The sequence below is a fragment of the Salvia hispanica genome, chromosome 4 (genome assembly GCF_023119035.1).
Source record: "Salvia hispanica cultivar TCC Black 2014 chromosome 4, UniMelb_Shisp_WGS_1.0, whole genome shotgun sequence".
Taxonomy (NCBI): domain Eukaryota; kingdom Viridiplantae; phylum Streptophyta; class Magnoliopsida; order Lamiales; family Lamiaceae; genus Salvia; species Salvia hispanica.
The window spans coordinates 32,830,031-32,847,025 of NC_062968.1; the positions used below are offsets into that span (position 1 = coordinate 32,830,031).

Here is a 16,995-nt window from a genome sequence, read left to right on the forward strand (position 1 = left end):
GGCATTTTTTTCGTCTTTTGCTGGCGGGTCGCCAGGTTCGTTTGCATGCGAACCTGGCGGGTCGCCAGCTATGTCACTGCTCTGCGCAGTCTTGGTAAAACGGTCATAACTTCTTCTACCGAACTCCGGTTGAGACGTTTAAGATATGCACGCGAAGCTCTTTCGAAGAAGAAGAGAATGGTATGCATTACATGCGAATCGGACTTCAAAATCTCCAGAAAATCTGTCTCGAACACTGAGCAGCTGCACATCCACATGTTTTGTACATTTTTCTACACATTCTTCACAAAATGGTCAAAATACCAAAATAATAGAGAAGTAGCTATAACCATGTCTCAAAGTACACAATATATGATCAAAACCAAGTAAAACTACTCTCTAAAACCATGTAAAATCTAAGTGAATCAAGCATTTATCCAATTATGGGAAGATTAAATAATTGTTGTTGCGTAAATTTTCATTATTAATGAATGTCTTTAATTACGATAGATTATGTTATTAGAATTAAATAGTAGTGTAGTTAAAATTGATTAAAATTATAAATGCATCATTCAAAATTATCATTTGGGATTAATTCAGTTGATGTAACTTCAAAAGATTGTAGCATAAGTCAACAAAGTATAGCAAATTGAAAAAAAGGAGAATTTGTATTATAACAATAAGGACTTCTTTGCAATTTTGTTGTAGAAGTTTATTATGTCACACTTAATAATATTTATAAATATAATGTCTCACACTTATGAAATTATTAATCATATTATTTCATACTACAATTTACTTATATTCAAAATATTTTAAAATCTATTAATATATCAATGTAGGGTCCATATTATTAGTAAGGTCATCCACATCTCTGTCTCAATACCGTCTCAATACCGTCTTAAGAGAGAAATTATTGAAAACTTTCATTTTTTAAATGTGCTATTTTTCGTGTACAATCCAAAATAGCAAATGTGTTTTATTTTTCATAGACGGATGGAATATTATTTAATTTTATATAAATTACTGATAAAGTATTGTGAGATTGAGGATTTTAATACTCTATTTTAGATTTAAATATTAATTTTATGTACCATAAGATGTTATGGTATAGCATACTCATGAGTTATTTTGACAAATTATTAATATTATATAGTATTAGTACGTGTTTTCGTTAATATTAAATTATTTCACTATAATTAAACAGTAATTTATAGTATAACTGAAATTGATTTTTTTATATCAATATATTGTTATAGGAGTAGTATTTACATGTATTTTATTCACAAATTATTTGTAATAGGATAAGTTATAGTATATTTTAAATTAGTTTAAATTGAGTAAGTCAAGCTAAGCATAAATAATCACTAATACTCTGTATATTGAAATATCATGAGAATATTTTATTATGACTTCAAAATTAATATATACTCCGTATATTAAATCATCAGAATAGTTTTTAGTACCTCATTTTGAATTAATAAAATATGTGTTTGATTACAAATAAGTGCATGTTTGATTACTAAACAATTTTATACTGATTAAGTTATTAACTATTAGTATAGTTAAAATTGATCAAAATATTAAATTACGTAACTGAAGTGTATGATTCAATGTTTTCTAAATGTAGGCGTTGGGAAATAGTAACTAGGAAAAAGTAATTTTTTCATCATGCCTTAGAATTGGATCTATTGATTTTCCAATCAATTAAAGAATGAAGAATGGAATTTGAAGTCCAAATTGTCGTATTATTGGTTGGATACAAATACACGAGTATATTTATTTGAAGATAAAAATACAATATATTCTACTACTACATAAGTATTTAATATAAGGGTAGATTAGTCTTTAAAAAATTGCTACTCTCTAGATGCATAAATTTCATCAATTTTGTATTAATTACACAAATCATTTAGCATCACTCTATATATTTACATTAGCTGTCATTACATTATCACTCTAGCTCTTGCTAGCTCTATCTCTCTAATTTCTGCTGCATTACTATACACCTGCACCCCACCCATTTCCCAGGCAGAAACGTGCACTGAATCCCATTTTTCTATTTGAGAGAGAGAGAGAGCAATTGTTTTATTTTGGTTAATTTGGTTTGTAGTTAAGAAGCATTCTTGGCTTGGTAGTTTGCAGCACAATCTTGTGCTTTAATTCAACCTCCATCTCTTTCTCGCTCCATCACTTTTCATTTTCTGTCATCTGCCTCTCATTTTTCACTACCCATTTTCAATTCCCTTTTCTCCTCTCTTAATTACTTACCCACCACAAATGAAGGTTGCCTTCATTCTTTTCCTTTTACTTTATTTTTTTAGATTTGCAACCTTTGTATGTGCTTCTCTTTTTATCTGTTCAATAAATTATTTCATTGTTGATTCCGAGGATTTCGTGTGTGTGTGTTTGTTTCAATAAAGATCATTGCTTTATGATCTTGCACTTTTTTCTTTTCCTGTTTATTTATCTTTTGACAAAACCATATTTGTGGGTTTTGTTTTTTTACTTCATTTCAATTTTCACATACACACATTTGTGTGCAATGCTATTATTTTTCTGTATTACTACAATATCTTCGTTTATATAATTATGTTTTTTTTTTGCAGAAGTTTGTTCTGAAACTGGATCTGGAAGAAGACAGAGACAAAAGAAGGGCTCTCAAAACTGTGGCTGCCCTTTCAGGTTTGCTTGTAAAATTGGTTTGTGTTTTTAAAACTCCATGTGCAAATAAATATTTTAAAAAGTAATTGTAGCATTTCGGAGATCAGTTTACTATTCCCGCCTAAAATTCTTGAATTCTTATATTTTTCAAAATCATATTTTCATTAAAATTGCTCATCATTTTCAAATAATGCTGGTGATATTGAGATGGTTCGGGACATTCAATTACTCATAAGGAAATAAGAGACAAAACAACTCTTCAATGAACATCATGAGTACATGTGTATTTGGAAATTATGTTATTTGGTTTATTAAGCCTAAGATATACACATTGATTTTACATGTGTATGTTGCAAATGTCTAATGGTGTACTTTCATTGACTTATATACCCTTGTTGGCGTAGGAATCGATGAGATCACCATTGACATGAAGGGCAAGAAGCTAATGGTGGTCGGGACAGTTGATCCGGTGAGAGTGGTAAGCAAACTGCGCAAGAAAAACTGGCAAGTCGACATCATCTCCGTTGGGCCATCCAAGGAGCCAGAGAAAAAAAAGGAAGAGGGGAAGAAAGAGGAGGGCAAGAAAGAAGACCCCAAAAAGGAAGGTGAGAAGAAGGAGAAGGCGGAACCAGACCCCTTTGTTGGCACGGTGATGCCGTTCCGTCAGTATTATCCGCCGATGAACACATACTACTATTTGCATCACAGCATGGAAGAGAATCCAAATGCATGTGCCATCTCTTAGGTAATTTTGCTCTGTTTTCCCTTTTTTTTTTGATCAAGGCTATAATAGTCTTTTCCGGATTTTGTTGTTTATATATAATTAATAATGTATTTTTTTAATTTTTTTAAAAGTTTAATTATTTTTATTCACATATATTTGTAAGAGCGAGGGACCGCTCCACACTTGAAGATCCTCACTGTAAAGTTGATATGCTCAATATATTTTGATAAAGACAGAAAAATAGAATGGTAAAAGTGAAATAGATGTTATACATTAGTTAAACTTGTCTTTTCCATAGTAGGAGACTAGGAGTACTACTCCATATCTTAGTTAATCTTTATTTGTATCGATGTTTTACACTGCGCATATTATTCCAAAAAAACTGTAAACATCGCCTCTTCCTCACCTCAAAACATAAAGTGATGGCCGGTTAAGTAGGTCCATACCAAAGAAAAATTAAATATTGGTTGTAAAATTTTAGGTAGTCATTTTTTCAATCAAGTTGATAGTAGAATATGACATTTGTAGTTTGAAGTCAATTTTCCAATAATGCGAAAATGACCTGAGATTCATCCCTGATACATTAAATTCAAATTGCACGGCTAAATTAAATGTGCCACGCCATCTTGACAACGCTTGAATATGTATTTCTTTTTTTCATTTAATTTTTTGGATAAATAAATATTTTAAAATAGTATAATGATACTACATTCATCCATAAAATATAGCTTTAATGGTGGACCGCATTTGTTTTAATGTAAAATTAATATATAAAAAATCACACTTTTTAAGTGGAAACTGCATTAGAAAGAGAAATTTACTAAAAATAGATAGAGACTAATTTTGATGGTCGATATAAAATAGAAAAAACATTACTATTTTACATTGATGGAGATGAAATATTCAAATCTTAAATCGCTGAATCCATTTGCATAGACAAAAGTTTCATTTAACATAGTTGGTAATTTTCCATGCGTTTAAATTCTCTTCCCTTTTCTTACAATTGCGTTTTATTTTGCTGCAAGTTTAATTTAAAAGAAGAGAAATAACAAAAATACTGATTTTTTTTTTTTTTATCATCATATTCGAGTGGTCCACGCACTTTTTATCACATGTGCTAGCAATCAATGAAAAAAAAAAAAAAAAAAAAAAAAAAACTAGCAATCAATGCAACTTTATCTGGGCTACTGTTGGGCTTTATATGTTATCCCAATTGCTGATTTAGTCGGTGAAATTAGAGATGAGGAATAGTTTATTTAAATATTTATTGATTCTGAACCGGGGTTCATTTTATGATTTTTATTCTATAATTTATCTTTTGATTTTTTGCATTCTGAACATTTTAATTAGGATCACAATTAGTCCTACACTAACAATTTTATCAATTTTTAAACGGTTTTAACCCAAATGGGACTGTTAAAACCGTTTAAAAATTGACGGAACTATTAGTATAGTGCCAATTGTGATCCGAGTTGAAATGTTCAGGATGCAAAAATTCAAAAGATAAAGTATATAACTAAAATCGTAAAATGGACATATATTTAGGACCAGTTTTGGCCTTTACTCATCATTGTTTCATTATTGTTTCATGTCCAGATAAAGTTCATGCAAATCAATTACTGATCTTATTTCAATTAACGGTTTATTATTCTTAAGCATAGTTACTATATTAGGATTTATGTCATGTTTGGTAGGGGTGATAACTAATCTAGGGATGAGAATCTATGAATAAAATTAACATTTTTATTTATGAATTCCAATCCCTAGATGAGTTATCACCCCTACCAAACATGGCTCTATTAGTCATATTTTGGATTGCATGTTTGAGATCTAGAGGCTTGTCACACTACAAATCTCATGTGGGATTATTCTACTATATAGATATAGATGTCCCTTGTTGTGTGAAGCGTTTCTTTTCAAAATACTCCATCTATCGACTTCCATTTCTTCCGAGTTCCGACATAGGATTTAAATAATGTTAAAAAAAATGAGTGGAATAAAGTTAATGGTATTTGAGTTTCACTTGTATTACATAGTACATACTAGTAGTATGATACTACTTAGAGTATAACATGTTCCGAAAAGTGATAAGTTACAAATGTACAAGCTCTACAAGTGAACAAACGATCATATACGCGAATTGGTTAGTGGAAACCCCAAATAGGGAGCTCTTCCAATTCTGAAATCCGAAATTTCATCGATTAAAATTGTTTGAAAGTCGAATTAAAAATTCTGACAATCCAAATTCTGAAATCCGAACCGAAAATCCGAAAGTTAATAAAAATATATAAAAATTCAAGTATCCAATGTTGAAAATTCAAAAATCCAATACCAAAATCAGTAAATCTTGTACCAAATTATTAGAATTGTCCAACAGAAAGATTTTATATTTATAAATTTACTATAATATAGTATATAGTTATTATATAAATAATAATATAATATATATGTCATATTTTAGATTATTTCAAATTTGAAAAAATCTGTTCCGAACATATGAAACTGTTAAAAAATCCAATAGTTTTATTTGATTCGGATCATATTTTCGGATATTTTGTTCACCACAAGATTGTACCCGAAAAATTAGAATTCATTCACAACTTAGAATACTCATACTATAACATGTTTTCAGTATATTTACTAAACCATGGAATAAATAGAGAGGTACGCTTCGTTTTAGAACGGTTAGCTAGATGTTATTTGAGGGCCGTTGACTTGTGCCCTTTCTTCGCTAAATATTATTTATATTTTGTTTTATTTTCATTTTATTTATATTTTGTTTTGACTATATATTTATTAATAAAGAAATTGAAATTGAAAATTGCGTAAATGTAACCGTTTAGATTATTAGATGGCTAAAATTATAGTAAGAGCTTCATAGGAGATGTTGTTTTCACATCTCAAATAGTCTCTGGGTCAAGGTGCTCGACAAATTCCAGTGGGTGTCAACGGCACTAGCAATCAATTCGTTTATACTGCAAAACAAATTTTAGAGAAGATATAGATTTACTAGAGAAGACCCTCTGATACTTAAGATAGACGAAAATCGAGCGAGTGAAGTATTCTACGAGTGAGTGTTGTTAGTATGTACTCATATGCTAATAATATGCACAATGATAGAATGTGTGTGTAGTTCACTTGCTATAAAATGTTGAATGCTAAGTTCGTATTAGTAATATTATACTATATAGTTCCAAAAAACTTGATCATTTTTTGATAACTTAGTCTTATAAATAATCGTAAATAAGAAAGAAAAGGCGTGTTTAATGCTTAGAGCATCCACAATAACGGATGTCTCGGCGGATGAGCGACCGGCTAGCGGTTCGTCCATCGCGGACGTCCACTATTGGAGTCGGCGAACGGGTGACGGACGAGAGGTTGTCTGTGGTGGGAGCGCAGTGTCCGGTCGCTTGTCCGTTATTGTGATCACGCGACGGACGACAACATTTTTCGATCTTTTCTTTTAAACTCTATTACTCCCTCCGTCCCGACTAAGATGACACATTTCTTGGCCGGCACGAGATTTTAGGAGTTATTGGTTAAAGTGTTTAATTGGAGAGAGAAAAGGTGGGTGTGGTATTAAAATAGAGAGTGAAAGAGAGATGAATATTTTAATATGAGTGAGAAAAAGTGGTTGGATGTATTAATTAGAGAGAGAAAATTACCAAAAAAGGAAATATGTCATCTTAGTTGGGACAAACTAAAAAGGAAAACGTGTCATCTTAAGCGGGACGGAGGGAGTATATAATAGCGGACTTCACTGTATTTCATGTCGAAATTTCAATTCCGTATTGGTGAATTTGTTTAATTATTGGTTATTATTGTGCGAGGATATTAGAATGTCCTAATGCTAGGCTATTATTGTGCAGTTGGATGTCCTAGTGATGTGGTTGTGTGGTTGATGTCCTAATGAAGTGATAGGAGGTGGTTTATGGATGTACTAGTGCTAAGCTATTGAGATGTCCGTCCTAGTGTGGATACTCTTGCGGTGCATTGGTGCATGTAGAAAGTAGTGAAGCATGAGATTTTAGAGTGGAGCACCCGCCCCACGTGGCTCTGCCTCGATATCTTTTGTCGGCAACCCCACCCACTCCAAACACTAAACCGCGTAGACTCACTTTCTAGTTTGTACCCCCTACCCCCCTTTGACATTTCCAAAGTCAACTTCACATACTCACTGCTCTCTCTCCAATTCCATAAATAAAATATAGCCCCTGTTTCTCCACCTCTTTAGAAAAACCGTCCATTAATTTCCTCTCTCCACTCCTCAAAAAGTCAGCCCTGCTACAAAAAATGGAGGATGACTGGGACCTTCACGCCGTGGTCAGAAGCTGCTCGACCTCCCAAAACCCCACCAGCTTTACTATGTCCAAAGATCCTTTTGAAGGAGGCACTAGGGTGGAAGAAGATTTGCATCGGCTAATTTGGAAACAGCAAATTCCACCGATTTCTCCCCTCTCTGTTTTGCAACAACTATCATCGTCTCACCAGATTCTACAGCAGCCTCAGCCCAAGCCCAAGCACGAAATCTCCCCCAAAAAACAACACCTTTTTTCCAAACGCAGCACCACAAGGTCCAAAAAAAGGTACCCAAATGTCAAATTTAATCATGGATCTAGTTTCAATTGACCAATTTTATTGCAGGAAACATCAGTCGAAGAAGGTGTGCCATGTCCCGGCAGAGAGCGTGTCTTCCGACGTATGGTCATGGCGAAAATACGGCCAAAAGCCAATCAAGGGATCCCCATATCCAAGGTCTGTTCAAATTTCAAATTTTATTGAACAACAAAAATACTCTCCCTCTTTGTGATTATTTAATTTAATTTTAATTGTTGTGAAAATTAGGGGTTATTACAAATGCAGCACATTAAAAGGGTGTATGGCAAGAAAGCAAGTGGAGCGGAACAAATCCGACCCGGGAAAATTCATCATCACCTACACCGGCGACCACACCCACCCCGTCCCCACCCACCGGAATTCCCTCGCCGGCAGCACCCGCCCCAAGGCCGACTCTAAGAAGCCGGAGGAATCTGAGGTGGACATCGATGACCACGATTTGGGCCCTGCGGAGGGGTAATGAATCGAATCGAATCGATGCTTTTCTTCTCCTTCACTTTTCTTTACGTTTTGTAGCCACCCGACAAGTTTTTTTGTCCGTTGAGACTTGAAGCTAGTACAGAATCTAGAAATCACGGAACTTTTTTTATCTTTACTTCTTCTTTTTTTTCTTCTAGGGAATAGAGTTAAATTTGGCGATGATAAAGAGAAAGGGGAGTAGACAATCTAGAGATGTCTATGAGATGTTGGTTGTATATTTGTGGTACTTGATGTACAGTATATTTATCTCTTCCATTTCTTATTTGTTTATATATACGAGTATGGAGTATTTTTCATGACTTCATTACTCCATGTTATAAGCTTCTGCATTTCATTTAGTACACGAGAAAATCCACTATGACTATTGACTACATTTTAATGGAAACCACCCATGTGAAATCGTTGTTCCATTGTAGAATGGATATGTAATTATTTCTATGTCAGGGCCATTAAATATAGTCATACACACTACGCACTTTAATCTATATCTATGCATGTATGTCAGGGCCATTAAATATAGTCATACACACTACGCACTTTAATCTATATCTATGCATGTACAGAAGGGGAAATTGGGGGAAAATAATAAAATTGTCATGATAAAAATTTGGATCATAGTTTATACTCCATGTATAATTTTGATATGTAAATAATTAAATTTTAACTTAATAAACATAATGCAAGATGGAGGTAATAAAGTTGGAGAAGTGAAAAGATTTTTTTGGGTTCATGTTGAAAGAGGGAAAACTGAAAATGTTTTAAAAGAAAATAGTACTAGTAATACTATTGTTTGGACTATAAATATGTTAGTACTATGATATTTGGGTGCTATAAATCCACTCACCAAACAAGTAATATCCCATTACATTTTTCACTCAATTTACTGCGAAAATCTGAATCAGTTTTAAGGTATTCTTAAGCTTTTTTATCAACATTGTTTTAACATGAATTTAGTTTTGTGGTTTTCTCAGCACTTGTATGGCTGTTGTTATGTTGTAGTAGTATATAATATTAATTTGATATCAACAAAATTGAAATTTGATGATTATGTTTTTATGTTGTTATACCAGAAGAAACTGGCCAGTTGACACTATAACACAGCTATAACACAATCCTTCAAACTTGACATATTGATTATAAATAATGAACACAACCTTAGAATAATATCTTAATGAAATATAAATCACGTAATCGAGTACTCCCTCCATCCCAATAAATATGAAACTTTTTTGCTTTTCAGTACGAGATTTTATGTAGTATTGTTTTATGAGGTACAAAATAGAGAATAAAGGAAGAAGAAAAAAAATAAAAATAAAATTTCAAAAAATATTTTACTTTTAATGGGATAACTAAAAATGATTAATGCAAATAAGAGACCTCATACTCAAAAGTCAAGATAGCCACAGACATGCACCACAGTGAGTCAACGAAGGACATAGAGTACATTCGATTAACTAATTAAGGATTGTAGAACAGGCCGCCAAGGCCATGTATCTTGGGCTACTAAAATCTGAATCTATTCCCGTCCATGTTGAGCCCATAGCCCATGGGCCTATCCAGCACTGCCGTACGCCCATAGTTTATTAATTTGATTTTTAAAGTGTCTGGAATGTGTATTCACTGTACTACTACTACATGCTTTTCACAAAATAGTCAATTATTATTAATGTTCACACTTTTCATTATTATAAATGTACTTTTTTATTATTCCCTAAATATAATGTGATACTGCATTTCTTTTATGAACTACTTCTCCTTGAGTACGCCATAATAAACTAATGTACATTGTTTCATACGTTTATTTAGTGTAAAATATGAAAATACGTACGCTGTACGACACCATATGGATTCTAAATTCTAAATGCTTTGACTGCTGATATCGTCAATAACTCGCAAATGCAATTTAAAATTCCAAAATAAAACAAGATTTACTGCGCAGAAATACTAAACTATAGGGTCATATTAACTAGGAAAACGGTGAGTTGTCAGCATATAGAGAAAGCAACGTGTTTGGTCATATTTGCAACTTTTTCAACAGTCCATAAATATTTAATTGTCAAGTCTGAAGGAAGGTTCGATTTCTAGCTACTGATATAGTACTATATGCTTGGAATGTGTGAAATTTCATGAAAATTAATATGTTCAACAGTTGAAGGATGGTTCTAACTATTACTAGTATATAATGCTTGTGATTGAAAATTATATTCAAAATTTTTTAAGTGGGGAATGAAAGGTGCAGACTTTGATTTTTTTATAATTCACAATATACACGATTAAGTTTTTATTTTCACAGCTAAGATTTGTCATCCATTTTTTTATATAAAAAATTCTTAAAATAACCAGTTAATAGAGATTAAATACAATAATACATGAAGTCCTGAGATCAGACAAAGTATACCAAATCAAAATCCTAAATGCATAGAAAAATGTGTTTATCAAACGGTACAGCTCCAAGAAAAGAGAGAAGGAGGTACATAGTTTGTTTTTCCAATTCAAAGGCATTTTTAGAGCATCCCTATCCGTGCTCTTAGCTAAGAGCACGGAAGTGGGTCCGGACCCATTTTTACTGTTTGTCCTTAGCTAAGAGCACAACACCCACATCCGTGCTTTTAGCTAAGGACAAGCTAAAAGGTCCCACCATTCTATTATTCAATTTAAATAAAAACATTTCCACAATATTAAAATGCATTAAAATATCCGAAATACTATTACAAATTACAAAATAATTAAAAATTACATAATTAAATCCTAAAAATTAAAAATTACACAAATAAAATCCTAAAAATTAAAAATTACACTACTCGTTGCCGAATTTCGCCCAAATGTGATTGATTAGATCTTTTTGTAGCTCAGTGTGGGCTCTTGTATCGCGCATTGTGTGTCTTCTTTCCATCCTCTCGTTCACCGTCGTATGCACACCTCGGCGTGGGGGAGACCTCGCGGTTGAGCTTCCGGCTTCATCCTCGTCGTAAAAGTTACCCGCCATCGGTCCTTCGTCAGCTATAATCATGTTGTGCAAGATAATACACGTGTACATGATGTCGGCGATATTCTTAACGTACCAAAGCCGAGAAGGGGACTTCACAATGTTGAATCGGCCTTGAAGGACACCAAAAGCTCTTTCGACGTCTTTCCGAGCAGACTCTTGACGCTGCGCAAAAAGAATCCGTCTTTGCTCTTGTGGATTGCTGAACGACTTCACGAAAGTCGACCACCTTGGGTAGATACCATCGGCGAGATAGTAACCCATGTGGTATGCATTTCCGTTGACGGTGAAGTCGATCGCCGGTGCTACACCATTCAAAACATCATCGAAGAGTGGTGAAGAATATAACACGTTCAAGTCGTTGTTGGATCCGGCAACACCGAAATATGCATGCCAAATCCATAGGCGGTAGTCGGCGACCGCTTCAAGGATAAGCGTTGGGCCGCCACCTTTGTGGCCGCTTAAGTGTTGCCCCCTCCAAGCAGTCGGGCAATTCTTCCACTTCCAATGCATGCAGTCAATGCTGCCTAGCATACCGGGAAAACCGTGGACTGTTTCGTGAAGACGAAGCAACCGTTGACAATCGTCGGTGGTGGGTGCCCGAAGGAATTCCTCGCCGAAAGCAGAACGAACGCCGTCGCAAAAATTCTTGAGGCATAGGATTCCAGTTGACTCACCGACATGCAAATACTCGTCGAAGAGGTCAGCCGTTTGCCCAGTAGCAAGTTGTCGGATGGCACAAGTACACTTTTGCAACGCCGTGAGACTTTGCCGACCGGTTGCGTCTGCACCTTCTTGAAAATATTCAACGCGGGTGGACAATGTGTTGACAATACGCATAAACAACCGTTTTGACATGCGAAAATGGCGCCGAAAGTAATCTTCTGGATACCGCGGCTGGTCGGAAAAATAGTCGGCAACGAGCCTTTCATGGGCTCCCTCTCGATCACGAGGGATGTAGCGACATTTTGCTCTAGTTGGTTGAGGAGGAGGGGCGGGGGTATTGGCGGCGACATAGGCTTCATAGGCGGCACGATATTGTTCATAATTTTTTGTTCTTCGCGCTCCGCTTCCGCAATGAGATTGGTGAAATCCATTTTTGAATTTTTTAGAGAGAGTTTGGGTGAGAGAGGATGATGTAGATGATTTAGTATGAAAAAGTATGAATGCGAGATAATTTGATGTGAAAAGTGGATGATGAATGTGTGCATTTATAGATGATTTTGGGATTAAAAAACAAAATCATAAAAATTCAAAAAAAAAAAACGTTTATAAACGGCTCTATTTTTTTGGGAATCCAAAAATATATATTTTTAATTTTTTGATATTATTTCGAATTATTTATGAATTTTTTTTAAAAAAATATAAAAATCAAATTTGCCAACGGCTAAGCCGTTGGCCAATCATAACGTGCCACGTAGGGCTGCTCAGCGGCACGGACGGACGAGCATCATTGGCGGACGGACGACACCGTGCTCAGCGGCACGGACGGACGAGCACCGCAGCCTTCACCGCTCCGGTGCTCTTAGGATTTTTTTCAATCCACGTCAACAAATTTTTCTTCATCCCTTCTAATTCCATGTCAGCCGAAGAAAAACACGCACATTATCCGACTGCCACGTCAAAAATAAGATCGTCGAATTTTTTTTGCATAATATTTTTAACCTAAAAATGATACATTGAGTATTGTTCGGATTACTAATTGTTGAGAGATATTTAAATAATAATGTCAAATGATTAGCCAAAATCATTTATTCGGCTTATATTATTTGATGTGATTTTGTTAGATGGTGGGTATGTGTCATGTTTGACTTCGATTTAAATAAAACTCGACCAAATGAAAAAAATCACAATTTGATCTTTGACAGTAAAACGTGGTTTGTTTTTCTTAGCAATCACACCCAACGACTACTTACCAACAAACAACAAATTATTTGACTAAAATTAATTTTTTAGGCTCAAACGTCAAAACATTAATTTTCTTTATTCTTGAAATTAATTTTCTGTATTTTAAGTCTGAGCTTTTATTTAATTTTACCGCTAAATTTTCAATAATGAATTAACGGCAAGGACTGCATTAATATCTTATGTATGTGCACACCGATGCGGAATTTATTAACTTTATTTTACCATAAATTATATTTAATACTCCCTCCGTCCCACATTTGTAATAACATTTAGTTATGACACGGGTTTTAAGAAATTGGTGGAGTATGTAATTAATGAAATGAGAGGTGGAGTGTGTAATATATGAAATGAGATGGTAGAGTGAGATGATGGAGTGTGTAATAAATGAAGTGAGATGATGGAGTGTGTAATAAAAAAAGTGAGTTGGTTGAAGGTGGGTCCCTCTTTGACTTTTTGATTTTTTATTTTTGTTTTGATTTATTTTAATATAGATAATGACATTTGGGTGTAATTTTAGTGAATAATAGGGTAAAATTTTATGTGCAAATATGGTAAATTCTAAATGTTACTCCAAATGTGGGACGAACTTTTATGGCAAAATTTTACTACAAATCTGGGACGGAGGGAGTACTTAATAATTAATTATATTACTAATCAATTCGTTTGTTTTCAATTATAATATTAATGCAATTTATTATTATTAATTAATATGATTTCCTGTGTTAGCATAAATTTTGAAATAATGTGCCCCTATAGCTATATATTTAAGAGAAGAGAGACACAACTACACCGATTAACAAGCTCATTAAGAACAACCGTCAAGACCTCAAACCAAGTCTTCTGCTAATAACATAGGTCCAAGCTTGATTCACAAGCTGGTCAAATAGAATAAGGTTGTCTTTGTGAAGGACTAACTCACCATACACATAATAATCAATGATAGAAAGAAAGAACACATAAGATCCCACGTAGAGAAAAGGAGAGCATGAAGACTAGAGAGATAGAGAGTGCATAAATTTTACTACAAATCTGGGACGGAGGGAGTACTTAATAATTAATTATATTACTAATCAATTCGTTTGTTTTCAATTATAATATTAATGCAATTTATTATTATTAATTAATATGATTTCCTGTGTTAGCATAAATTTTGAAATAATGTGCCCCTATAGCTATATATTTAAGAGAAGAGAGACACAACTACACCGATTAACAAGCTCATTAAGAACAACCGTCAAGACCTCAAACCAAGTCTTCTGCTAATAACATAGGTCCAAGCTTGATTCACAAGCTGGTCAAATAGAATAAGGTTGTCTTTGTGAAGGACTAACTCACCATACACATAATAATCAATGATAGAAAGAAAGAACACATAAGATCCCACGTAGAGAAAAGGAGAGCATGAAGACTAGAGAGATAGAGAGTGCATAAAGGTGTCGTTCGGTTGAGATGACTCATTATTATACGATTATTCACCTAGAATTAAGTTGTAAGATTATTTTAGTTAGAGATGGGTGACTATAACTTAGTGCGGATCCATGATTCAAAAACGGAGGAGGGGGGAGGGAATATACATTACTAGCTTGGTTTAGAGTGGACATGGATATTTTTTCGGTCTTCGGGGCGACATCGAAGGCAAAGGGAGGGGACGGACATGGCAATTTTCCATCCGAATAAGGGGAAATTAGTCGCTCGAAGGGGACGGCTGCTCCTAGATCTACCACTGTTGTATATGACTAATTATCAAATAAGAAAATCTATCTAGGATTAAGTTGTGACATTAAATCTTATAAACCAAATAGATGGGGTAGAAGCAGTGGCGGACGCAATTAATAACAAGGGGGACAACTAGGGGTGGGTAAACGGTTTTCGGTTATTCGGTTAACCGAGAACCGGAATCGGTCGGTTTTCGGTTATTCGGTTAACCGAGAACCGGAATCGGTCGGTTCTCGGTTAACCGGTAACCGAAATTTATGGTGTTCGGGTCGGTACCGATTTTACATTTTGCTCCAAGTCGGTTATCGGTGGTTATAATCGACCGGTTATCGGTACCGATAACCAAAATTAAATTAATTTTTATTTCAATTATATATTTATTTAATACTAGAAGAAATTGCAATTTACTTTCAAACTTTGTCACAATGGAAGAAATTGTAATTTATATCTAAATTTTATCAAAGTCTCGTATTGCAATGTCAAAAAAGTCCATTTTAATTTGTGCCACTATCAATTATAGTATTATACTTATAAATTTATATCTCAAAGTCAATAAAGCTCTTAAGCATTACTATTTTAAAAATAGAATATCCCTTCACTAATTATTGGAAAAAAGTTTTTAAATTATAGATCATGTAAAGTTTAAGTGTTCTAAAGTGTCTAAACAATTTACGTATTACTTGTAAATATTATAATAATAATAATAATAATAATAATAATAATAATTAAAAAAATTAGATGAAAAGTTAAAAGTTAAAACCATAAACAATTTTAATTTCAATTATATTTTTAGTTAATATTAGAAGAAATTGTAATTTACTTTTAAACTTCGTCACAATAGAAAAAATTGTAATTTACTTCCAAATTTTGTCAAAGTCTCATATTACAATGTCAAAAAAGTCTATTTTAATTTGTATGACTATTAGTTATACTAATACTATCTCAAAGTTTATAAAGTTTATAAATATTATTTTAAAAATAAGATCTCTCAAAGTCAATAAAGTGCTTAAGCATTACTACTGTTTTAAAAATAGGATAATCCTTTACTTATTATTGGATAAAATATTTAAATTTTAGATCATTTAAAGTTTAACTCTTTTAAAGTGCCTAAACAATTTATGTATTATTTGTAAATAATAATAATAATAATAATAATAATAATAATAATAATAATAAAGTAGATAAAAGTTAAAACCATAAACAATTTTAATTTTAATTCGGCTAGTTCGGTTATAACCAATAATCGACCGGTTCTAACCGAGTCGGTTAATTAAGTAATCGAATTTGTGATCGGGTCGGTTCCGGTTAGTTTTTTGATGAAATTTTGGGGTCGGTTAACCGACCAAATAACCACCTCTAGGGACAACCATATCCCGAAAAGTGTGAATAACCTTGTGGTAAAATGCTAATTTATTATTGTTTATTTAGCACCCGAGTTCCAGTTCTGTCTGAAGCGTTTTTTGTTAATCTTTTCGCCGTTTTACTTTTGTTGCATATGATTGAATATTGATCATTAATTACTATTATGTTTCTAAATCATGTATAATTAAATATGAAATTTATTTTTTTCTCAATATTTATTACAAATAAAAGCTATGTACGGTTGGATATTTATTTATGATTTCTAATTATGCTCATTTTAAAATTATATAATTATATAGTATGATGTACATAGTTTTTGTTTTATTTTAAATACTGAAACTTATCAAGCAATAACACTAAAAATAATCTATTTTTTATATACAATGAAATGACTCATTATCGACATAGTAGAAGCAGAAATATCGAATTAATTTTTTTATCTCCAAGTTGATTTAGTTATCTATCGCACTCCCAATCTAAAATTTCTGGATCTGCAACTGTGTAGAAGGTCTCCTCATTCAATTATGAGATAAAATAGAAGGGTGTAGAAGGTCTCCTT

General features: G+C 33.2%; 2 protein-coding genes across 3 annotated transcripts; both read left to right on the forward strand.

The window, feature by feature from the left end:
• The first annotated feature begins 1,955 nt into the window (after window positions 1–1,955).
• On the forward strand, window positions 1,956–3,627 carry LOC125224232 (heavy metal-associated isoprenylated plant protein 39-like). Its single transcript, XM_048127595.1, has 3 exons — window positions 1,956–2,265; window positions 2,589–2,664; window positions 3,048–3,627. Exons 1-3 carry the CDS (start codon window positions 2,260–2,262, stop codon window positions 3,386–3,388), a joined length of 423 nt encoding a protein of 140 aa, XP_047983552.1. The 5' UTR covers window positions 1,956–2,259; the 3' UTR covers window positions 3,389–3,627.
• A 3,913-nt stretch (window positions 3,628–7,540) lies between these two features.
• LOC125219652 (WRKY transcription factor 22-like) lies at window positions 7,541–8,763 on the forward strand. Of its 2 annotated transcripts, none has more exons than XM_048121684.1 (3): window positions 7,541–7,941; window positions 8,012–8,122; window positions 8,213–8,763. In XM_048121684.1, the coding sequence occupies exons 1-3, from the start codon at window positions 7,661–7,663 to the stop codon at window positions 8,442–8,444; spliced, it is 624 nt and encodes a 207-aa protein (XP_047977641.1). In that variant the 5' UTR covers window positions 7,541–7,660; the 3' UTR covers window positions 8,445–8,763. The 2 variants fall into 2 exon arrangements, with proteins under 2 accessions (XP_047977641.1, XP_047977640.1); XM_048121683.1 differs by having other exon boundaries at window positions 7,543–7,953.
• The last annotated feature ends 8,232 nt before the right edge of the window (window positions 8,764–16,995 follow it).

Bases quoted from the DNA above. Each gene is read 5' to 3' on its own strand.
- LOC125224232 (XM_048127595.1), top strand. The intron at 2,665-3,047 runs GTTTGCTTGTAA...TTGTTGGCGTAG, and splicing joins AACTGTGGCTGCCCTTTCAG to GAATCGATGAGATCACCATT.
- LOC125219652 (XM_048121683.1), top strand. From the start codon at position 7,661: ATGGAGGATGACTGGGACCTTCACGCCGTGGTCAGAAGCTGCTCGACC. The intron at 7,954-8,011 runs GTACCCAAATGT...ATTTTATTGCAG, and splicing joins ACCACAAGGTCCAAAAAAAG to GAAACATCAGTCGAAGAAGG. The intron at 8,123-8,212 runs GTCTGTTCAAAT...TGTGAAAATTAG, and splicing joins AAGGGATCCCCATATCCAAG to GGGTTATTACAAATGCAGCA.